General features: G+C 40.2%; 1 protein-coding gene across 1 annotated transcript in view; it reads left to right on the forward strand.

Moving 5' to 3' along the window:
- The window catches only part of CEP152 (centrosomal protein 152), a 112,275-nt gene that overhangs the window by 1,933 nt on the left and 86,137 nt on the right, over positions 1–24,205 (forward strand). Inside the window, exons 2-5 of the mRNA XM_066344297.1 lie at positions 5,345–5,438; positions 18,817–18,920; positions 19,538–19,610; positions 19,692–19,970. Of these exons, the coding sequence (XP_066200394.1) occupies positions 5,352–5,438; positions 18,817–18,920; positions 19,538–19,610; positions 19,692–19,970 (543 nt within the window). The 5' untranslated portion in view covers positions 5,345–5,351. The remainder of the gene's footprint in view (positions 1–5,344; positions 5,439–18,816; positions 18,921–19,537; positions 19,611–19,691; positions 19,971–24,205) is intronic.

Here is a 24,205-nt window from a genome sequence, read left to right on the forward strand (position 1 = left end):
GATACATTTAATTTCTGCCTTGCCTAATCAGGCGGTGGTGCAGTGGATAGATCATCGGACTAGGACGTGGAAGGACTCAGGTTCAAGGCCACGCCAGCTTGAGCGTGGGCTCATCTGGTTTGAGCAAGGCTCACCGGCTTGAGCCCGAGGTCGCTGGCTCAGTCAAGGGGTCACTCGGTCTGGTGTAGCCTCCGGGTCAAGGCACATATGAGAAATCAATCAATGAACAACTAAGGAGCCGCAACGAAGAATTGATGTTTCTCATTTCTCTCCCTTTCTGTCTGTCTGTTCCTATCTGTCCCCTCTCTCTGACTCTCTCTGTCTCTGACACACACACACACACACACAATATTTTCTGCCTTCAGAGTGCTTGTAGGCTCTTAGAGGAGGCAAAAACAGTACTACTTTTGCTTTTATAATGTTTTATCCAACTAAACACCCCTGGTCTTCCTTCTTATTGCAGAGAGGGCAAAGACAACTTAACCAGGGATGACAACATGAGTACTGAGCCCTTCTGTCTAAGTGTAACAGAAGGACAGAACATAGTCTTGTTAATGAGTTCAGAAAATTTTTCTAGGAAGAAAGTATTAACTAGTTTGCTATTTAAAAAAAAGCAAAAGCATATTGTACTCTTTTTCTGTATCTTGATTTTTTTAATGATCAGTCAATAAATATAGAAATATTTAATTTTTATGAATGGCATAGTATTGCCAAATTTATTCAAAAGTATTTACTAGGGCAAATGTTCTTTTTTCAATATATTAATATTAATTTTCAAGGTAGTTTTCACAGTTTATACTTTCCACCAGCAATTCATACAGATGTCTGTTTCCTACAACAAAATAGCCATCATAGATGTTATCAGGTTTTTTGTTTGTTGTTTACAATTTACTGGTTGAAAATTGTATTTCATTGTAAATGATATTCAAATTCCTCTTTATGCCTAAAATAGTGTCTTTAGGTCATTGGTAGTTTGCACTTTTCAGAAGGAAAACTTGTTTGATTCATTTCTTCTCTAATGGGGAAATATTTTGACCTTTTCAGATATTTTCAGATTTTTCTTGGATGATACGGTTTGAATTTAAAATGTTATTCAAACAAAGATATGCTGACCCTGGCCGGGTTGCTCAATGGGTAGAATGTCGTCCAGGTGCGCCAACGTCACAGGTTTGATATCCGGTCAGGGCACATATGAGAAGCAACCAATGAATGTACAACTAAAATGGAACAACTAAGTGGAACAATGAATTGATGCTTTTCTCTCTCCTTTCTCTCTCTATCTCGCTCTACTACCCCCATTCTCCCTTTATTTCACTCTCTCTTTCAAATCAATGGAACATTTTTTTAAAAAGATACACTTTGGTCCTTTACATTCTCTTCACTTAAAAATGAAGATACCTTGTAGAATTCATTATATCCTGAGAAAAAGTAGGCTCTTGTAAATTTTAATGTTCTTTTTCAAAATTCAACAGATTAGTGACAGGTTAGTGCCAGATTACAAAAAAAACCTTCCCATTTATCTAAAAAAGGAGAAATGTACCCAAATTCCATCTTCTGACTTTAATTATAAAATACAGGAAGAAGTAAGGAAAACTTTAAGAATCAAAAGCAGGAAAGATTATTTATGCCTGGCCTGGACACTTTAGGGATGTCTTTAAGGTCCAGCTTAATCTATTTTATTTTATTTTATTTTATTTTATTTTATTTTATTTATTTTATTTTATTTTATTTTATTTTATTTTATTTTATTTTATTTTATTTTTTTTATTTATTCCTGAAGTTGGAAATGCGAGGCAGTCAGACAGACTCCCACATGCGCCTGACCAGGATCCACCTGGCACACCCACCAGGGGGCGATGCTCTGCACATCTGGGGCGCTGCTCTGTTGCAACCAGAGCCATTCTAGCACCTGAGGCAGAGGCCACAGAGCCATCCTCAGCACCCGGGCAAACTTTGCTCCAATGGAGCTTTGGCTGCGGGAGGGTAGGAGAGAGACAGAGAGGAAGGAGAGGGGGAGGGGCGGAGAAGCAGATGGGCGCTTCTCCTGTGTGCCCTGGCCGGGAATCGAACCCGGGACTCCTGCACGCCAGGCCGACGCTCTACCACTGAGCCAACCGGCCAGGGCCTTAATTTCATTTCTTTTAAGGAGCCAGGATTTAAGTGGACTATCATTTTTATTATCTATAAATTCTGTAGGTTTGACAGTCAGTTGCAGTGGTGAGCAGACCTATTGACATGAGCTTGTGTGTTTTCTCCTCACCATTCCAGCTACATTATGGACTCTATCATGTTCAGATCTCTGTATTATAGTGGTATACAAAAGGGTTTTTGTAGCTTCTGGGTGGAGACATGGTTTAGATTTTGCAAACTATATATATATATTTCACTCAGTGAAAGAGTACACATGTTCCTTTCTCCTTTTAGCACTGGCACGGGAGCAGCAAAGAACAGGGCTGGTCTGAGAAGCAGAGGCTGGGAGGGTTTACAGTGGAGTTAAGAGTTGAAAGGGTTGGTTAGGGTGTAGGGAACAGAGAGGGAGGGAGAAAAAAAGGTGGACTGCAAATTAGAGTTTGGCTGAGGAACGTAATTCAGTTCTTGGGAAACTCTCGACATGGAGAGTTCAGTATTGAAAGTCATATTTGTGTTAATCTGTAATACCATATTTCATCCACTTTAAAGTGCACATTTTCTTTTCACATTTTAACATCTACAAAGTCAGGTTGCATTTTAAAATTAATGATGTGCCATAATTTAATTGGCCACATCTTTTTCTTAGTGGTACCAATGGCACTATATCATACAATCAAGAGTGCTTTAGAGTTGATGAAGTGCAATATCTTTTTCTATAGAGCTGTTGGCTTATATAAAAGTTTGTGATCCCAGTTCTCAACTGTTAACACGGAAGAGTTGAGTTCTTTATGGCAAAATGCTTTTGGATGGTTGGGCCTGGGTTTCTTATTTCACTTCCAATTTAATGACATTTTAGAGCCGGAAAAGTAGCGAATGAGTTGTAGCTCAGGCTCACATCAAAGTGTGTTTCACCGAGGGACGGATGGAGGGCAGTAGAAGGGTAATTGATGACGTCTGCTGACTTTTCGTCAGGATTGTTCAGAGCTTTGAAATTCTGGGTAGTTTCTGTGTAGTGTCAGGATCCCTAAGTATAATTCCAATCCTCGGCAGCCTTTTGACTGTCGGTACTTGAACACCCGTTTCCTGCTGCTGCTTCTGCCACGGCAGTTAGCGTTCTCCGGGGAGCTCCTGTGGCTTTGGGAATGGGAACCCCGCAGCGCTACAACTTCATAGCCTTCCCTTCTGTTTCTCTTGAGTAGTTTTCTGGAGCCTGATTTGATCAACTTTGAGAGCAAGACATTTATCACTTATATTTTTGTTGTGTGCTTTATGGAGTCTACCAGATTATAAATGGTTTGGGGGTGGCCATCAGTAACTCGGGGTTTAGTGGCCCACTTTTTGTAAAACGTGACATTTGGATTTGTGAATTTCAAAGGATGAAGCCAATTATGGAGGATACTGTGTGTGCCATATTGAATACAATAAATTAGAAACTTTGAGGGCCTTGGTTAGGTTGCTCAGTTGTTTAGAGTGTCATCCTGATATGCCAAGTTGTGGGTTCAATCTCTAGCCAGGGCATATAACAAGAATCAACCAGTAAATACATAAATACTGTTTAGTGGAACAACAAATCAGTGTTTTTCTCTTTCTGTTCTTTCTTCTCTCTAAAATCAATCAATTAATATAATTTTAAATCTTAAAAAGGAAAATCACCTTTTAAAAAAAGGCACTTTGAGCATATTCTTAAAATTTTTATGTTTTGGCACATTTCTAGTTTATTATTATTTTTTGTTTTCTGTGGATAAAAGTCTTGCTGTTTTAAGTTATATATTCCAGAACACTAGAAAGGTCTCCAGGCATCCCCAAACTACGGCCCAAGGGCTGCATGTAGCTGCCTGAGGCCATTTATCCGGCCCCCTGCAGCACTTCCGGAAGGAGCACCTCTTTCATTGGTGGTCAGTGAGAGGAGCACTGTATGTGGCAGCCCTCCAACGGTCTGAGGGACAGTGAACTGGACCCCTGTGTAAAAAGTTTGGGGACCCCTGGAGTCATTGGTTTATTAGGTTTTTGCATTTTTTTTCTATGAATTGCTGTCATAGAGTATTTTCTGTGAATCACAATTTGTTTGTTTATTTTAGGTGAGAGGAGGGGAGATAGTGAGGCAGACACCCACATGCACCCTTACTGGGATCCACCCAGCAGCCCTGTCTTGGGCCAATGCTTGATGTTCGAGTGCCTTGCTATTTTTAGCGCCTGAGGCTGACACACTTGGACCAACCGAAGTATCCTCAGTGCCATGGTGTATGGCCAGTAGTTGCAGCTGTCGTGGCCATTCACGTGAATGCAGGTTCTTATTGAATTCAGGCAGACGGTAAAGAAACAGTGGAGCCAAAATATGGTGGACCATCCTTTTATTAAAGTTTCACACTGGCAGACAAGCAAACACTCAGGGAAAACACTTCTCTCTTCATTCAGAGCTCACAAAACCCTGAAACATTATCCAGTTCACAACTAGGAGAATCTTCTCTGGTTCCTCCTAAAATCAAAGGCCCACCAGTCTCAGCAGAGCTTGCAAAGCCCCTCAGCTCTAGTTCCCAACCTGCACACCTTTTCCCTTCTCTGCCAACGTGGCTTCTCCCTCAGCACTCTGCCTTCTCTCTGCTCTCACTCTGCAAACATGGTTTTCTCTGCCTCTTCTCCTTCTGCTTCTTCCCTTCTCTTTTCAAAAATTTCTGGTGGGAAAACCTCTCCTCCAGAAAACATTAGCGAAACAATAGCCCTTCCCAAGCAGGAACACAATTTGTAATCAACTGCCCTGCTCTGAGGGCAAGAGCATACTCATGGCTGCCCAGTGCCATTTTTAGCAATAAAAGTGAGCAAACTCAAAAAAACACAAATTTTAAAAACTCATTTGCCCAACACATGGTCCATGCTCAAATCAATTGAGCCACTGGCTGCGGGAAGGGAAGGGAAAGGAAGGAGGATGGAGTAGGGAGAAGCAGATGGTCGTTTCTCCTGTGTGCCCTGACTGGGAATCGAACCCAGGATGTGCACATGCTGGGCTGACGCTCTCTCTACTGAGCCACTGGCCTGGGCCACAGTTAATTTGTAAGAACACTTGTTATATTTAGAATACTATCTGTTTGTCACACATGAGTTGCATACATCTTCTTCCTGGCTGCTTGTGTCTCTCTGTGTATGCCATCTCTTGTGTAGTTTGGTCTGATGAGATTTGGGGAACATTTAAAAACTACGCATCTTTCTCCTCCTGCAGGAGGACCATGTCGTTAGACTTTGGCAATGTGGCACTGCAGGTACAAAATGAAGATGAAGACTACGACAAAGAAGATTATGAAAGAGAGAAAGAGGTAAGTTGCCAGAAAAAAAAGGACTCTAAACCCCATATTAAACAATTTTATTTACTGATCAAAATTATGTCTTATTGTATCATTTTGAAGGAATTTATCATTCTTTTTTGTTATACTCCTAAAACCTGGTTAGTATTTGGACTTCTAAAAGGTGGATGAGTGGAATGCTTCCCTTTTCAAGACAACTATAATGAAACACAGCCCTGAATGATACCACTAGATAAGTGGTTGGATTTTTAAAAAATTTTATTCAGTGAGAGGAGGGGAGGCAGAGAGACAGACACACACGTGCGCCCCAACCAGGATCCACCTAGCAAGCTCACTCGGGGGTGATGCTCTGCCCATCTGGGGCATTGCTCCATTGCTCATCAACCGAGCTCTTCTTAGCTCCTGAGGCTGAGGCCATGGAGCCGTCCTCTGTGCCCGGGGCCAACTCACTCCAATTGAGCCATGGCTGCAGGAGGGGAAGAGAGAGAGGGAGAGAGAGAGAAAGAAAGAGAAAGAAGTGAGGGGACCGGGGGCGGGGGGGGGGGGGTGGGAGAAGCAGATGGCGCTGCTTCTGTGTGCCCTGACCAGGAATTGAACTCGGGATTTCCACATGTCTAGCTGATGCTCTACCATTGAGCCAACTGGCCAGGGCCAGTGTTTAGATTCTTTATGATGTTTTATGTAGATGGGAGTGGCTGGCTTTGGGGACAGAGACCTAGATTCTAGTTTCTTGGCACATTGTCTTCACCAAGTGTGGCAAGGTCCTTTGCTTCAAGTAGCTTATATCTTTGGGGAGGCAGACCATAAACAAGTAAACAAATGAATAAAGTTATTTGAGTGAGTGATAAACTTAGCCCTGATAAATGACAAGGAAACAAAATATGGTTATATGAAAGCAACTGGTGGTGAGTTGATGAGGGGGGACCTTTTGAGGGAGGAAATGTTTGAGCTGAGACTTGACTCATGAGAAGGAGCAGCCTTGCAGAAGCCTGAGGAAGAATGTTCTAGGCCAAGACACCGAGTGTAAAGCCCAGAAGTCAGGAAGAGACCCTGCATGTCTGTGGAATAGCCAGAAGGCTGTGGAGTTGGGGTTGTGTGAGCAAGGGTGAGCGGTGGAGATAGGCACAGAAGTGGGCAGGGGCCGGATCTTGGTATGTCATGGTAAGATGTTTGTATTTTATTCTAGGAGCAATGGGAAGCCAGTAGAGACTTCTAAACAGAAAGTGATATCTGATCATAATTTTGAAAGATCTTTTTAAATGCTGTGTGGGGGATAGACTGAAGGAGAAGAGTAAGTAGATGAGATTTTCTGTATATATAGTGTTTAACAGAATTCTTGGCACATAGTAACTGTTCAGTAAATAGTGGCAATGGTAATAGTAGCAGTTGGTGCAAGTCAATTTACTTGTTAAGATTGCTTTTAGTTTGAGTCAAATTTCTTGATGGACTATGATAATAGTCTTCTTTTGGATTGAGTCTATGCTTGATATGCCTCACTTTCTAATATGCAAGATAGTCCGTTTTAATAGTTACAGCGGACCATTAGTGTTTACAGGAAGCAAGCAATAGAGTCAGTTGCCCCTGTGGCTGGCAGCAGAGTTAGGGCAGAAATAGAAAACTGGCAACTCAGTGGCTTTTGACCATACACATGTGGTTTTTGGTTGTGCAGTGTTTTTAAAATATGGAATCTATATGTAAAGGTTGGAAAATTTCATTTAACAATGAAGAGTTTCTGGCTTTTCTTGAGACACTCTGAGCCCTGGCCACATGCGGCCTGTGTCTGCACAATGAACAGTGGCTCTCCCTCCCAGCTGGCCACCGTCCCACCTCCCACACAGACATGGGCTTAGCTCCTAGACCTGCCAGCTTTGCTCTTGTAAATTCTCTGCCAGCCGTCTGAAGGCATTGGAGTTTGTGACCTGGCCAGGGTTTTTGGATTTTGACAGGATCCTTCACAACAATGGTTGTGGCAGTGGTGGGGAGGAGGATTTCCTGATAATTTGTGAACTCATAGCATGAGATTTTCATGACCCTGTTGGCTTTGGATAGTTTTCTGGAATTTAGCTACTAAGAATCTTGAGAGGATCAGTTTAAGTCAGTGGTAGTCAACCTGGTCCCTACTGCCCACTAGTGGGCGTTCTAGCTTTCATGGTGGGCGGTAGTGGAGCAACCAAAGTATAAATAAAAAGATAGATTTAACTATAATAAGTTGTTTTATAAAGATTTATTCTGCCAAACTTAGCGAAAATCTGACATAAAATACTTGGTAAGTAATTATTATTATATGCTTTAACTTGCTGTAACTCTGCTTTATAAATTTTATAAAGTAAAGTTACTTCCCTACTTTATAAATCACCATTATTGTGGAACCGGTGGGCGGTTAGAAAATTTTACTACTAACGGAGATACAAAAGTGGGTGGTAGGTATAAAAAGGTTGACTACCCCTGGTTTAAGTAATCACTATAGTCTACTTTAAAGAAGAAATAAATAATCTGACGTGATTTTTCATTGGAAAAAATATTTGGGAGATGGGTAGGATATTAGAATTTACTACCAAGTGTATTGTGTGGTGAATGTTTTAAAGGATATTAGTTAAGGAAGAAATTAATTCTAGATAATATAGAAAATAGCCATTGGGATCACTTCTTGATCAATTATGTGCCAGGGTAGGGAATTTCCAGAGGCAATGGAGCTCTTGACAGGTGAAATATCTAAGAATGAGTGTTTCTAGCAGAGTGGAAGAAGAGATATGTAAATAACTTGATTTGAACATGATGACTATGGTTCACTTTAATAAAAAGTGGTTTTAATATTTGTAATAAAACTTGTTTTTTTTTTAAGAAAATTCTTTGATTTTACAAGAGAGGAAGGGAGAGAGAAATATCAATTTGTTGTTCCACTTATTTATGCATTTATTGGTTGCCTCTTGTATGTGCCCTGACAGAGATTGAACCTGCAAACCGTGACGAATTGGGACAATGCTGTGTCCAGCTGAGCTGCCCAGTCACGGCTTGCCTTTTGCCTTTTTTAAAATTGCTTCAAGGGAAGAAGTAAGATCAGAGTCCAGAGAATTTTAGGTTTTCAGCAACAAAATTCAGAATTATTAAGACTATATATTTTGTCACTGTAAGTTAAAGAAATAAATTGGCTGATTAAAAACCTGTTTGTTTGCATGTCCGAAAGCTTCTTCAAACCTCCTCACTCCCTGACCCTGTTCTGTTATAGCAGAGCAGTTAGTTCATAGCCATGAGACTACAGAGAAAAGAGGGGTCTTTTCTTGCCTGCCTGGCTGGTAGCTTTGGGATTGCTGGCTGGGTTATAAGCGTTAGCCATGGGCTAATAATGCATATGGCATTCTCTACTTAGTGAGTCAGTTTGTATTCAGTTCACTTACAAAGGAGGAATGCCCATATCCCTGAGGATGTGCTATACGGCTGGTCAAGCGGGCCATATCTGACTTATGACTACCTTGCTAAGGAATTAGAAATCCTTTCTTTGTAAATGGCAGATTAATCCTGATTTCCACCTCTTGGTATGAATGCTCAGTTGGTAATACAACCTGCTTTATCGAGCTGAGTTTCAATTTTGGTGCTTTTGAGTCCATTGGGATTTTGTCCACACTTTTCTATAAGTCAGTGAATAAGTCAGTCAAATTGCAACCTCCGTGCCATTCTGATTAGCAGCCTCTACAACCATCATCGCCTTACCTTTTCCACTTCTGTTCCCGCCATTGTTTGCATCGAAGAGCAAATAGAGAAAATGACATTTAATCTTCAGAAAAACAAAGAATTTAGTAAAGTGGTTTAATATTCAGAGAACATTTAGACCAATGAAATCTCAAGCCACAGCCCACCGTGAATAGACCCATTTTATTTTTAAAGCTCTAAGACTTTTGCAGAAAAGTAAGGCACTATACTCACATCTAAATTGTTAACAATTCTAAATAGTATAGTGTTGGGAAAAGCTTGGCTGCTGTGGGCCAAGGCATTGCAGAGAAGTGCAAAACCCATAGCCTACCTTGTGTGTCGCCTGAAACTCCAACTCCTCTACAGTAAACAGAGCAGAGAGGGTGCAGCAGAGTGAGGGTGATGGTACCTGGAGATACGGTATTATGTCAGTCAATATCCCTGTCACTCATATTCCGTACAACTTATGGGAGCACATTATTTCTTGCCGAATCATTTGAGAATTACTGATACAGTTGTCTTTCTTGCTTCTAAGTAGACAGCATTCAAAGTATTTTAGGCTAACTTTTACTTGAAAATCTGGCCCAGAGAAGAGGAATTGAAAAGTGTTTTTTTTTTAACTCATTCATAATGTAGCAATGTAATTTTACAAAATATTTTTCAGCTAAAGTCACTATACTTTGGCTTTTCATCATCAGATATTATAGAAATAGTTGTTATTGAAATAGGAATGCTTGTTCTAAACTTCATAGTTACCGGTAGAGCCACAGTTGAAGGTAGGTTGTCACTTGGGATCTCTGGTTTGCTGGAGTATACGGGTGCTTTCTGCAGTGTCGCCAGAAGTAGCTCTGTGATTATTACTTCGTTCTAGGTAATAAAATTAAGTATGCATGCACAGATTTTGGAGCTGGTGGTTTGGGGCAGAAGTACTTAGTCATCTGTGCTATCAAGTGGTTTTTGCTGATGATGGTTCTTTTAGTGATGATATATTTGAAATCTGGAAAATGATCTTGACTAGAACGGTAGGCGGTTTAGGTAGCAGATGGCAGACAGGAACTTGCACCTGGCCATACTGATCTGAGTCCCTCTTGGTTTTTTTTACTGGCACTTCTCTAACAGAATAATAAAGTTCAGTGGAGCTTGGAATTGTGCATTTTAGAGAAAAGGTTTTCATTGCATAGCCTTTTTGCACTTTTTTTTTTTTTACTGCCTTGTTTGATATAATTATGGAAACATTTTGATATTTTTGTCCCCACTAGAGGGAGTTGTAAAGCTAAAATTTTGTTTACATTTTATATTATTTGACTTAATTTGGTGGAAATTTCTTGTAATCAGCCAAGAAAATCAAAGGAACAAATGGTTGAGTATTCATATTATATTTTTCTGATTTTTTTTCTTTGGCAATTAAAAATTTTTTATTAATTTTTTTAAGAGAGAGAAGAAGGGGGGTAGAGAGAGAGAAAGAGAAAAAAATCAATTTTGTCGTTCCACATATTATCCATTCATTGATTGACATGGAACTTGCAACCCTGGCATATGGGGATGATGCTCTGACCAACTGAGCTACCTGGCCAGGGCAGCAATTTCTTATACGTCCTTTATCTAGATTGAGCCTTTGAATGTTTCTCTTAACATACAGGTAAGTATTCTTCAGGGACTGTCACAATGGGAATCAAAACACTGACCTCTGGCAGGCTGACATTTGATTGTATACAGACAGTCTTCCAATGACGACTAAATGTCATGTAGAAGAAAACAGGGGTGGAAATGGAGAGGCAGGCTCTGGTGTCAGCTGTGGGACTGGAACTCACTCTTCAGCGCCCACCCTTCCCTTCTTGGGGCCTTGGTGTGCTGACCTGAAGGGCAGGTTTGGCGTGGAGGAGCTCCATGGTTCCTTCCAGGCCTCCAGTTCCGTCACGTGTCATCTGTGGAGCAGCTGAGATGTGTCTAATGATGGCATACAGTATTTGTTTTCCGGGATGTGGCAACGAGACAAAGTCTTCTCCACTAACACTATAAAATTTAGTTTAATGGAATGTGGTTTTTTTAATTTTTTTTGAAAACTGTACAGAGTATAATTCATCAACTAAAGCTTTAGCTGCCAAATTACTAAACCTGGCTTTTAGTATAAAAGGAATATTTTGCTTAGTTCAGACCCTTGAAAGCATTACTTAATTCATATTTTAAAATATCAGAATCTTTTCAGCGTACTTGTGGGTAACCTGTTGAGAAGGCACGTGAATGTTGGCTAGTCCATTTGCTGCTTTTCTTTTGGGAGAAGATGTATTATTGTACAGTTTGTAATCTGAACTGTCTTTTCATCCATAGCGAGGATCAGTCTCTGAATACAGTCTGTTTAGTTCATTTAAGTTGAAAATCCTGTCAAAGGTTACGTGTTTTCTGTTTTCCGTTCTTCTTACACGTAGGCTTTCTGGATGTTCTAGGTGGGTTACTGTAAAGTGTTTTGTTGCTGGAGTGTTTTGAGTGCAGTACCTTCATTTTTTCTTTTTAAGGAAGAAACGTGAAGTAATAAAGGGGTAGGGGTTTAAAGTGATTTAGAATACACTTCAATAGAAGCCTTAATAGCAAATTATCTATTTTCTAGGGAAGATATCTCTTTAATTATTTAACTCAGTTGATATGTAATAATATCTATCCCACTGAGAAGATTGCATTTGCAACCAAAAAGCAGTATGGTGATTTTGAAAGTAATGAGTGGAGTTGAATCTTGTCATTTATAAGGATTGTTATCTTTGCCTTAAGACTCTTTGATAGTTGATGTGTCTGTAATGAGGAAAATTTATTATTTCTAAATCTTCAGTTTGGTAACGTTCGTAAGTTGATTTAGTAATTTTATGTTTTATGGCACAAGGTTCCATGACCAAAAGCAAAATCCATTTTACAGTGAATATGAGGAGGGCACAGTTTGAAATATATTTTTTTCAATTTTTCAATCATAGTTGACATTCAATACTTATCACAGTAGTTTCAGGTATACAATGTAGTGGTTAAACATTTATATAATTTATATAGTGATCCCCCCTTATCTTGCACCCACCTGATACTCTATGTTGTACTTCACAGCCTGTGTTATTTTGTAACTGCCAATTTATACTTCCTTTATTTTTCTTTTTTTGTGACAGAGACAGAGAGAGGGACAGATAGGGACGGACAGACAGGAAGGGAAGAGATGAGAAGCACCAATTCTTTGTTGTGGCACCTTAGTTGTTCATTGATTGCTTTCTCATATGTGACTTTACCAGGGGGGTTACAGCAGAGCGAGTAACCCCTTGCTTAAGCCAGAGACCTTGGGCTCGAGCCAGCGACCTTGAGCTTCAAGCCAGCGACCATGGGGTCATGTCAGTGATCCCATGCTCAAGCTGGTGAGCCCACACTCAAGCCGGTGACCTTGGGGTTTCGAGCCCCGGTCCACCACACCCCAGTCCAATGCTTTATCCACTGCACCACCGTCTGGTCAGGCGACAATTTATATTTCTTAATCCTTTCACCTTTTTCACCCAGTTCCCCAACCATCCTCCCCCTTGGCAACCATCAGTTTGTTTTATGTTTCTATGAGTTTGTTTCTGTTGTCTGCGTTTATTTTTTTAGATTCGACATATAAGTGACATCATATGGTATTTGTCTTTGTCTGACTTATTTCAATTAGGATAATACTCTCTAGGTGCTTTCATGTTGTTGCAAATGGTAAAATTTCATTCTTTTTTTTTTTAAGGACAATTTTTATTTTTAGATTTGAGAAAGAGAGAAAGGGAGAAAGAGAGAGAGAGAAAGATCAAATGGTTCTTCCATTTATGATGAATCCATTTGTTGAGTCTGTGTGTCCTTACTGGGGATCTAATCCACAGCCTTGGTGTATGAGGTAGATACTGTAAACAACTGAGCTACCCAGCCAAGGTCTCTGATTATTTTTGTAGTTCTCTGTTCCTTTCTTATTCACTTGTTCTTCTCTCTTGCAGGTTGATGACTTTCTGTAGTGTTGTGTTTGAATTCTTTTCTCTTTACTTCTTGTATATCCAGTGGTGGGATTCAAATAATTTAACAACCAGTCTTCTGCCCTAATGACCACTTTAAGTATAAAAAAATATAAATTGAAAGGTAGTTGATTATTTCATGCATTTAATACTTAAATAAGAACAATAAAAGAGATACACAAAACTATATAGATTGTTATGTTTTATATTAATGAAAAATATTAAACAATAACCTGCAAAAACAATAAAACTGTTAAGATATTTCCATATTGCTTCTTTCTTTAGTTTTAAGTGAGAGGCGGAGAGGCAGGGAGGCAGAGACAAACTCTTGCATGCTCCCCACCCCAACTGGGATCCACCTGGCAAGCTCCTCACAGAGAGATGCTCTGCCCTTCTGGGGCGGCTCCTCCGTTGCTCAGCAATGAAGCTATTTTAGCCCCTGAGGCAAGGCTATGGAGCCATCCTTAGTGCCCGGGGCCAACTTGCTTGAACCATTTGGGCCATTGCTGCGAGAGGAGAAGAGAGAAAGAGAGAGAGGGCAGAGGGAGGGGTGGAGAAACAGATGGTCACTTCTCCTTTGTGAACTGACTGGGAATTGAACCTGGAACTTCCACATGCCGGGCAGATGCTCTACCACTGAGCCAGCTGGCCAGGTCCTCCATATTGCTTCTTGATTGGCATCCTCACTTGCAATTTTTTTCACCCATGGACAAAATGAACATTACTACGGGTGCTTAGAATAAGCTGTTGCACATATGAACGTTAAAAAAGAGTAAGGAATGGGTGGAAACTGTTGCACTAATTGGGTATTGCTCTGATGTGTTCTGAAGCTGACCACCAGGTGTGTTGTTTTGGGGCATCTTTGGAGGAGTTCTTTGTACTGCTCCAATTGGGTGGTTGCCCAGGCACTCACCTTAGTGAGAACCCTGATTACAAATGCCATTTTAACAAGTGGTTTGCCTAGCTGAACAAAATATTAGGTATCAGTTCTGCTGGACAGGTGTGAACTGGCTAGATCTCACCACTGTGTATATCTCTTGTAGATTTTTGGTTTGTGATTACCATGTGCTTCATATACACCAAGCTATGTTTATAGCAGTCTACTTTAAGTTTATGGCCACTTAAGTTTGAACATATTCTAAAATCACTACCATTTTACTCACCCCCTCCATGTTTATGTTTTTGTCATTTTTTACTTCTTTTGTTTGTGTGTTTTTCTGTGTATTTCTTAATTTACTGTTGTAATTACATGATCTTTCTACTTTTGTCTTTTAACCTTTGTACTTGCTGTAGTGTTGGTTGATCCACTGCTTGTACTGTTTGCCTTTGTCAGTGAATTTTTTTTTCTTTGCATTATTTTCTTATTCATATTTTGAAATTTTTTCTTCTTAAAGGAGACCCTTTATCAGTTCTTGTAATAATGATTTGGTAGTGATAAACTCCTTCAGTTTTTTCTTGTTTGAGAAGCTCTTTATCTCTCCTTGGATTCTAAATGATAGCCTTGCTGGGTAGAGTTATCTTGATTTATTTAGGTCTTTGCTTTTCATCGTTTTGAATATTTCGTGCCAATTCCTCTGGCCTACAAAGTTCCGTTGAGAAGTCATTCTTATGGGAACTCCCTTATAGGAAACTAACTGCTTTTCTCTTTGTCTGCTTTTAAATTTTCTCTTTGTCTCTACACTTCAGCATTTTAATTACGCTGTGTCTTTGTGTGGGCCTCTTCGAGTTCCTCTTGTTTGGGACTCTGTGCTTCCTGAACTTGTATGTTTGTTTCCTTTGCCAGGTCAGGGAAGTTTTCCATCATTATTTCTTCAAGTAGGGTTTCAATCCCTAGTTCTCTCTCTTCTTCTGGTACCCAATGATGTGAATGCTGTTATGCTTGATGTTGTTCTAGAGGTTCCTTAAACTATTCTCATTTTTTGGATTCTTTCTCTCTCTCTCTCTCTCTTTTTTTTTTTGGCTGTTCTGTTTGGGTTTTTTTCTGCTACCTAGTCTTCCATATTGCTGATTCTATCCTCTGCTTCATCTAATCTGCATTAGATGTTGCATCTATCTATGGATTCATTTCTGTTATTTTATTCTTCATTTCTGACTGGTTCTTTTTTGTTTCTCATCTCTTTTGTTAGAGTTCTCACTGAGATCATCTATTCTTTCCTCAAGTTCATTGAGCATCCTTAAAACCAGGGTTTTGAACTCTGCATCTGGTAGATAACTTGCTTCCATTATGTTTAGTTTTTGTTTTTTGGTGTTTGTTTTTTAGATTTGTCTTGTTTCTTTATTTGGGACATTTTTTGGTCTTATTTTGATTGCCTCCCTGTGTTTGTAGGTAGAGCTGCTGCATTTCCCAGTCTTGGCAGAGTGGCCTTATGTAGTGGGTGTCCTGTGGGGCTCAGTGGTGCCATCTCCCTATTTACCTGAGCTGGGTGCTGCAGGAGTGTCCCTGTGTTGGTCGTATTGCCCTCCTGTTGTAGTTGAGCCTTGATTGCTGTTGGCATGTGTAAGGCCAGCGGCTGCTGCCATTGTGGCCATTCACATGCAGGTTCTCATTGAATTCAGACAGATGATAAAGAAAGAATGGAGCCAAAATATGGTGAGCCATTCCTTTATTAAATTCTTGCACCGGCTGACGAGCAAACACACAAGGAAGACCTCTTTCCTCTCATTCAGAACTCCCAAAGCCCTGACGCATTCTCTGGTTCCACAACTAGGAGAATCTTCTCCAGTTCCTCCTAGAATCAAAGGCCCCACCAGTCTCAGTAGGGCTCCCAAAGCCCCTCAGCTCTGGTTCCCATCTGCACACCTTCTTCTCTCTCTCTGCCAACATGGCTTCTTCTTCAGCACTCTCAGCTCTCCCTGCAAAAACTGCCTGGGCCCACAAAGACCCCCTCCTCCAGCAAATATTAGCAAAACAATGGCCCCTCCCAAGCAGAAAGGTAATCAGCAATTTTCAATCAACTGCCCTGCTCTGAGGGCAAGCACACACGTGGCTGGCTATCTGGTGCCATTTTTTAACAATAAATGTGAGCAAACTAAAAAAATACACATTTTACAAACTCATTTACCCAACAGCATGTTAGTGGGTAGGATTAACCCTCAGGCTAACTGGCTGTGAGGACTAGCTGAGACTGTAGCAGACAAGCTGTTGTGGGGGGCTGACCCCACAGAATGAGATTTGCTTTAGTGGGGCTCTGGTGCTCACCGAGCATACCCTTTCGATGTGTCATTTGTGGCACTAATTGGGTGTTTCTCTGATGTGTTCTGAAGCTGACCACCAGGTGTGTTGGTTTGGGGCATCTTTGGAGGAGTCCTGTGCAGGCCAAGGTCATGCACTCCCTGTGCCCGGCTGGGGGCCACCTGGTAAGGAGGAGGGCACACTCTGGGTCTGGGAAATGGCAGCCTTGGGGGTGGGATTTTGTTCCTGAATGCCTTATTAAGAAGACTCACCTCATTTAGCTTCTCTCTGCCCTGAAAGTTATGGAAGTCAAGGAATATGGCCAACCATGCCAAAGAACTGGATGGAGAAAGTTTTTGAAGCCAATTATATGTATATATTCTATTTAATATATATACATATATATTATATAATATTTTATATGGCACAATACTATAGGGATGATTTTCCTGGTTGATAAGTTTACTTACAGACCCAGAAACATTCAGAACTTACTGCTTATACTCCCATTAAATTCCCTTTATACATGCCAATTTTGTTAATGTCCTTTCAGTTACACCTTTGTGGTGTCACAAAGGAAGCTACAAGAGCTACCTAATTATTGTGAAGCTTTTTCTACCTTTGTGAAGGGAAAAATGTACTGTTCAGATGTCCCTGTCAAAGTTCCCCTGAATTATAAGGTTATATACTTAAACCTCACTGAAGATTTAGAAGAAAACATTCTTTCTGTACAGAAGTCCTTACTTGATGTAAGTATAAAAGATTTGTTATTTTTGTCCTGTGTAATATGTGGGATAGTCTTTTTCCTTAAAGCAGTGATATATAATTACAGAGAAAACAGGTTGGAGCATTTTAAAAGACCTCACAGATATTTTCTTAGTAAATTTTACATATTTGTAAAATCACTTCATTACCTTTCACTTGAGGCATCCATGTAATATGTTGATATGTTCTGTTTTGTTTTTAGTGTTGTGTTTTTTATTCTTTATATCTTTTGGTCAACTCTGTTGTAGTTAACTGTCAAAATGATTTTTCACTTACCCTGCATGAATAGGTGGCCAATAAGTGAAGAACTGACTTGTTTATATAGGTATCAAATAAATTTTGAGATGAAGATTACTTTTCATTGAATAGAATATTTTTCTCTTATTTCATTTGTAAAGAACCAAACTGAGAAAATCGTTTTTTTAAATCATCCAGTGAATATTAGATATATATGAGGGATCAGAGCGAGGAAGTTCCACCCCTCCACCTCACACACCGCACTTCCATTCCCAAATTGGACTTCACCAAAATTAAGTTAACAACTGGAGCATACCTTTTAGATCTTTCTTAAATTTTTTTAATTTAACTTTTACCATATATATTTTGTTTATGAAAGTTTTTTATAAATATAATACTCAGATATGTTTTATAGTTACATTTTATTTCTTTTATTACAATGACAGAGAAAGTGTAGGAAAAATCCGTCATAGACTAAGAAGTGTCTCATTTTCTTCCTCCATGGTTTTACACAGAGTATTTAATATCTTTAAAATTCATTTATTGCATAATTTTATTGGATTGATTTATGTACTGTGGAGGAACCCAGTCCACTTGTTAATTTAACTACTGCTTAATTTGAAAGAGAAGTCATTATAAACCACCTTACTACTATTTAATGATGTAATATTTGAATCTAATTGTTAGTTATTCTAGGATTTAATATCATATTGGGATTTGAAGAAAGAAATATACTGATTTTAAAATTTAATAAATGAGACCATCTCTTCATCACATTTTATTTTGAAACTAGAATGAATTTATTCTATCTGTTTTTTATAGGCAGAATGCTAAAGATAGGAGTTTTCTAAAAAAATAATTGGAGAGTAAAGTGAAATGCTTTTATTGTCAGTATTCCAGTTAAGCTTTCGAGAGTGCTAACGGTAGGAAACTGGATCTTATAGCTCTCTTTGTACTCAACTGTTGTATAACAGCCGAGTATTGTATATCTTTTCATCATTGGAATCAGTTAGCTGTCTACTAATTAGTCACTTCCCAAGAGGTTTCTGTCACATTATTCAAGCTTTTAAGTGTCTGGGCCACCTGCTGCTGCTTCTGTTCTTCTCACCCCCTGGGCAAAGTGTGTCTGGCCATTCAGATTCCCTGGGGCAAGTCTATTGTATCAAGTCCCCAAGGTCCGGTTACTGGTAGGACAGGCTTCTGAAACTCAAGTCTTTTGATAACATAATACAGTGAGTGATTGTACCATTATTATGACTTGCTGTGATTTCATGGAGAAGGTTTAAAATTCTAGTGTATGTTTAAATTCAAGACTTTTGTAGAAAATAATAAAGCCTTCTAATGTAAATCCTGAAATTATTCCCCTTTTCCCAAGTGAAATGATGAACATAATTTGTGGTGGTGTTTAAGACATTTTTAAATGTAGAAATTAGGAACTTCTTTGACTTCTACAATCAGTTACTCTATCCAAGTCAGCTTTGGTTTGGCATCTTGTTTTTGAGTCCAAGTGAGATTGATGCTGACTTTGTGGTCTCAGTTGCAGCAGTTACTCACAGACCTGCCTCATGACATGCTGGATGATGACCCGTCCTCACCCGAGCTCCACTATTTGGACTGCAGTGAGGATGACACAGAGGGAGGGTAAGGATGTGAAATCACTTCATTTGTGTAGTGTAATTCTGTAAGTGTCTATCTTTTTTTTTTTTTTTTTCATTTTTCCAAAGCTGGAAACGGGGAGACAGTCAGACAGACTCCCGCATGCGCCCGACCGGGATACACCGGGCATGCCCACCAGGGGGCGATGTTCTGCCCTTCTGGGGCGTCGCTCTGTTGCATCCAGAGCCATTCTAGCGCCTGAGGCAGAGGCCACAGAGCTATCCCCAGCACCCGGGCCATCTTTGCTCCAATGGATCCTCGGCTGCGGGAGGGGAAGAGAGAGACAGAGAGGAAGGAGAGGGGGAGGGGTGGAGAAGCAGATGGGCGCTTCTCCTGTGTGCCCTGGCCGGGAATCAACCCGAGACTCCTGCACGCCAGGCTGACGCTCTACCGCTGAGCCAACCGGCCAGGGCCTGTAACTGTCTATCTTTTGATTCTCTCTGCAGGTGGTAATAATGTATGTAGTTATAAAATTGTGGGCTAATTCTTAAACTTGTAGATGAAGGTTGGAGGGAAAACCTGTTAACATTTCGGGGTTCTTTGTGGCATCTACTTCCAAATAAGTGATAGGCTCTAAATCTAAAGTATTGATCTTTCTCAAGACTTCACCATTCTGAGCAACCAGAAATGAACTGGAATGACCCTCAGGTGCTGCATAAATCTAAAAATGTACATGTGAGTATCTGGCATGATAATGATTTTGATGAGGGCGGGACTAGATCTTAGTGCTTTTGTCTTACTCTTGTTATCTAATAGGCCTACGGTGAGATTCGGGATTTGTATATTGGGGAGAAAATTGGCAATGGCTGGGAAGAGAATCATACTAGGACTGAAGACCATCACCCTGGGTATCGTCCTGAAGAAAGTAGAGATGAAGCCAGATGTGGTTATAGTTCTCCAAGCAAATATGAACAGACTGATTTATATCACCTACCTGAAAACTTTAGGCCTTATACCAAAGGTCAGAAGCAGGAACTTAATAACCAACCAGCCAATGTAATTAACTTTGCAGATCCACAAGGGAATCATTTTCAGGTATTGTAAGAACTCGACTTTCAAGAATTTTCTTATATGTGCCCACACATATGTGTATGCTTAAACATTTATTAGTGCCATGGTGATACAATGGTACCTTGAGATATGAGTTTAATTCATTCTGTAACCGAGCTCGTAAGTCAGTCAACTCATATATCAAACAAATTTCTCCCATTTAAAATAACAAATAGTGAGATGACGTCAGAGTAATGGTGGGGTAGGAAGCGATACTGATAAATCTCCCCCAAAACTCAACAAGATCTTCAACCAGAAACAGAAAAACCTATACTTGGAGCCTCCAGATGCTTCACAATACACCCAAAGGTATGGTCGAGTGAAAAATTGGCTAAATATATAACCAAACCCCGAAGGAAATAGGGAGTAAGAAATGCTCCGCCTTCCTCACTAACCTAAACAGGGCGGCTTTCTCTGGTAACTGTGATTATAGAAACTGAGGCGGGCAAAGGGGGTGAATAGATCCAGGCCACGGCACAAATGGCCGAACCAGGCTGTGGCACGGAGATCCAAGCCGAGGAAAAAGTGATCCTGTGGCAACCCGGGCAATACAAGCTAACACTCGCGCCAAACCCAAACAAAGAAAGACAAGCGGGGCGGCCATTTTACCCGGTCTCCTGGTCGGCGTGCGTGCAGTTAGTGGGTGAGAGATTTCTTCCTAGGCCCCGAGAGTGGGTGCCCGTGCTGCCCCACGGAGAGGCAGGGTCAGAGACCTTTCTGTGGGCCGAGGGCAGAGTCTCTGGGCAGCCCCAGCGCCCTGGGAAAGCCACGCATGGGAGGGAGTGAGAACTAATTCCAACGGTGGAGATTTTCCGTGCTGGAGGGGGTTTCACTCAGAGGGAAACGCGGCCGGCCTCATATCCTGGTCTGCGCGCGCAGATAGTGAATGAGAGATTCCTCCGAGTGCCTCGGCAGTGCGCGCCCGTGTTATCGCACAGAGGGGCAGAGTCAGGGGCCTTTGTGTGGGCCAAAGCGGAATCTCGGGCCGCCCCAGCGCCTTGCAAAAGCCGCGCACGGGGACGGAGCGAGACTCAATTCCAACGCTGCAACTTTTCCCTGCAGTTGGGGGTTTCACTCAGAGTGTGAGACTGCTGGCCGGATATCCTGGTCTGCGCGTGCAGACAGTGAGTGAGAGTTTCCTCCAAGCGCCTGTGTTACCGGACAGAGTGGCAGAGCCAGAGGTCTTTGAGTGGGCGGAAAGCCCGCCTGATTATGCTAGCAGCTCTGACTGACTGAGCCTTACCCAGAGCCCTGTGCTGAGTGGAAATAGAGTGGGGAGTTGCCAGCTCTTTGAGCCTCTTACTATCCAGGCAGAGGCAGCAGCAACCCCATAGCTGGATTATCAGGCTACTAATTGAGGAAGGAAAGACTAGGAGAAAGGCTCCAGGAACACGGACTCTCTCACTGTCGGAGCCTATAAATGCTAATGAGCCTCGACTGCCAACGAGACTAAAGCACAATACATGACATTGCCATAGAGACTTATCAACTGCAAACCTCTACCTGAGCGTGCCAAAGGGGCAGAACCCGGGGTACAGAGTCACCAGGAAGAGGGAGAGAAAAGAAAAAGCAAGAAGATAACCTCTCAAAATCAAGAATAATCTGCAGACTTTATAACCTATCCCATTTTATTATATTTGTTTGTTTGTTTCTCTTATCTTCATTCTTGATACTTTTTTTCCTTCTCCAATTTGGCCGATGAACTCTCTGCCGGTCTTACTCTCTCCTCTCCTTGAACTACACTACCCATAAGTGTTACATCTCCCATTATCTTTTCTCTTCTCTTCCTTTCTCTCTATGAGGGTTGCACTCCAAAACCCTAAACTCTCTCTCTCTCTCTCTCCTTTCTTTTTTCTTCTTTTAGTGGTTCCCTCTTTTTTTCTCTCTCTCTCTTTCTTTTCTCCCTCTATATTAGTTTCTTCCTTTCTCCTTTACATCTCCTCTCATTCAAACCTCAATAACAAACAAATTATCTTATATGGGACTCAAACTTATGTTTGTGGCATTTTGGGGGGTTTTTACTTCACCTTTTTAACTCACTAGCAGTGCTCCCATCCCTGACTCTCCATTTTATCTAGTTCTTGTTCCACTAAATACAATAGTAATTTTTTAATTTGTCCCCCCATTTTTCCGTTTTCCTCTTATTCCTCTCATCATAACTCTTAGACAACCAACACCTAAAAGCAAATCATTTTATTCTTGACCCAAATTTTTTCCTTATTTGCTTTTTGTGGGTCCATACGCTCTTTTTTTTTTCTTTTTTTTTTTTTTTTTCTTTTTTTTTTTTTGCCCCTTTATTACTTTTCCCCAATTCAGGCCCTCCATCACAGGCATTGTTTGTTATAATTCACAGTTCACCACAAGATTTTCTCAAGAAAGAGGGGAGAGGAGAGGAGAGGAAAAAAGGAGGGGGGGAATAATTTCCTTTTTTTAAAATTTTTATTTTATATTATTTTTCTTTTTTTCATTATTAATTTAAAAAAAAAACTTCGATTTTTTATTTTTTATTTTTTTTAACTTTTTATTCTTTATTAAATCTCATTAATACTATCAACAAAACGACCCTCAGATGCCATTAAGGAAGAGAAAATCGAATATCATGGATACAAAAGAAAGAGAGGTAACACAGCTAGATGAGGAAAAATCTATGGAGAAAAAATTTAATATATTGGAAACCTTGGAGCTAAATGACAGAGAATTCAAGATAGAAATCCTAAAAATCCTCCGAGATATACAAGAAAACACAGAAAGGCAATTTAGGGAGCTCAGAAAACAACTCAATGAGCACAAAGAATATATGTCCAAGGAAATTGAAACTATAAAAACAAATCAAACAGAGATGAAAAACTCAATTCATGAGCTGAAAAACGAAGTAACAAGCTTAGCTAATAGAACAGGTCAGATAGAAGAGAGGATTAGTGAAATAGAAGACAAGCAACTTGAGGCACAACAGAGAGAAGAAGAAAGAGACTCAAAAATTAAAAAAAATGAGATAGCCCTACAAGAATTATCTGACTCCATCAAAAAGAATAACATAAGAATAATAGGTATATCAGAGGGAGAAGAGAGAGAAAATGGAATGGAGAACATACTCAAACAAATAATAGATGAGAACTTCCCAAGCCTGTGGAAAGAACTAAAGCCTCAAGTTCAAGAAGCAAACAGAACTCCGAGTTTTCTTAACCCCAACAAACCTACTCCAAGGCACATCATAATGAAATTGGCACAAACCAATGGCAAAGAAAAAATTCTCAAGGCAGCCAGGGAAAAGAAGAATACAACATATAAAGGAAGGCCCATTAGATTATCATCAGATTTCTCAGCAGAAACTCTACAAGCTAGAAGAGAGTGGACTCCAATATTTAAAGTCCTGAAAGAGAGGAACTTTCACCCACGAATACTATACCCATCAAAGCTATCCTTCAAATATGAAGGAGAAATAAAAACATTCACAGATACAGAAAAGATGAGGGAATTTATCATCAGAAAACCCCCACTCCAGGAATTACTAAAGGGGGTTCTCCAATCAGATACAAAGAACAAAAAAAAAACAGAGCCACAAGTAAAAGCTCCAAGAAGAACACAATAAAACCAAATTTAAACTGTGACAACAACAAAAAGAAAGAGGGGGAGAAGATGGAGATTAACAGTAGCAAAGGACGATGGAGTGCAAAAGTACTCACAAAATAGTTCGCTACAATGAACAGGGTAGGGACCCTTTTCATTACTCAAAGGTAACCACCATTGAAAAAACCACCACAGAAGCACATGAGATAAAAAAGATAGCTACAGAGGAAAGATGTATGGAATACAACCAAATAAAAACAAAAGATAGAAAAACGAAAAAGAAGGATCAAACAAGACACAAAACTAACAGAAAGGAAGATATAAAATGGCAATAGGGAACTCACAAGTATCAATAATTACACTAAATGTAAATGGATTAAACTCACCAATAAAAAGGCACAGAGTAGCAGAATGGATTAAAAAAGAAAATCCAACTGTATGCTGCCTACAGGAAACTCATCTAAGTAACAAGGATAAAAACAAATTCAAAGTGAAAGGCTGGAAAACAATACTCCAAGCAAATAACATAAAAAAAAAAAGCAGGTGTAGCAATACTCATATCGGATAATGCTGACTACAAGACAGGAAAAGTACTCAGAGACAAAAATGGCCATTTCATAATGGCTAAGGGGACACTGAATCAAGAAGACATA

Source organism: Saccopteryx leptura, chromosome 6 (assembly GCF_036850995.1).
Source record: "Saccopteryx leptura isolate mSacLep1 chromosome 6, mSacLep1_pri_phased_curated, whole genome shotgun sequence".
NCBI classification, from domain to species: Eukaryota; Metazoa; Chordata; class Mammalia; order Chiroptera; family Emballonuridae; genus Saccopteryx; species Saccopteryx leptura.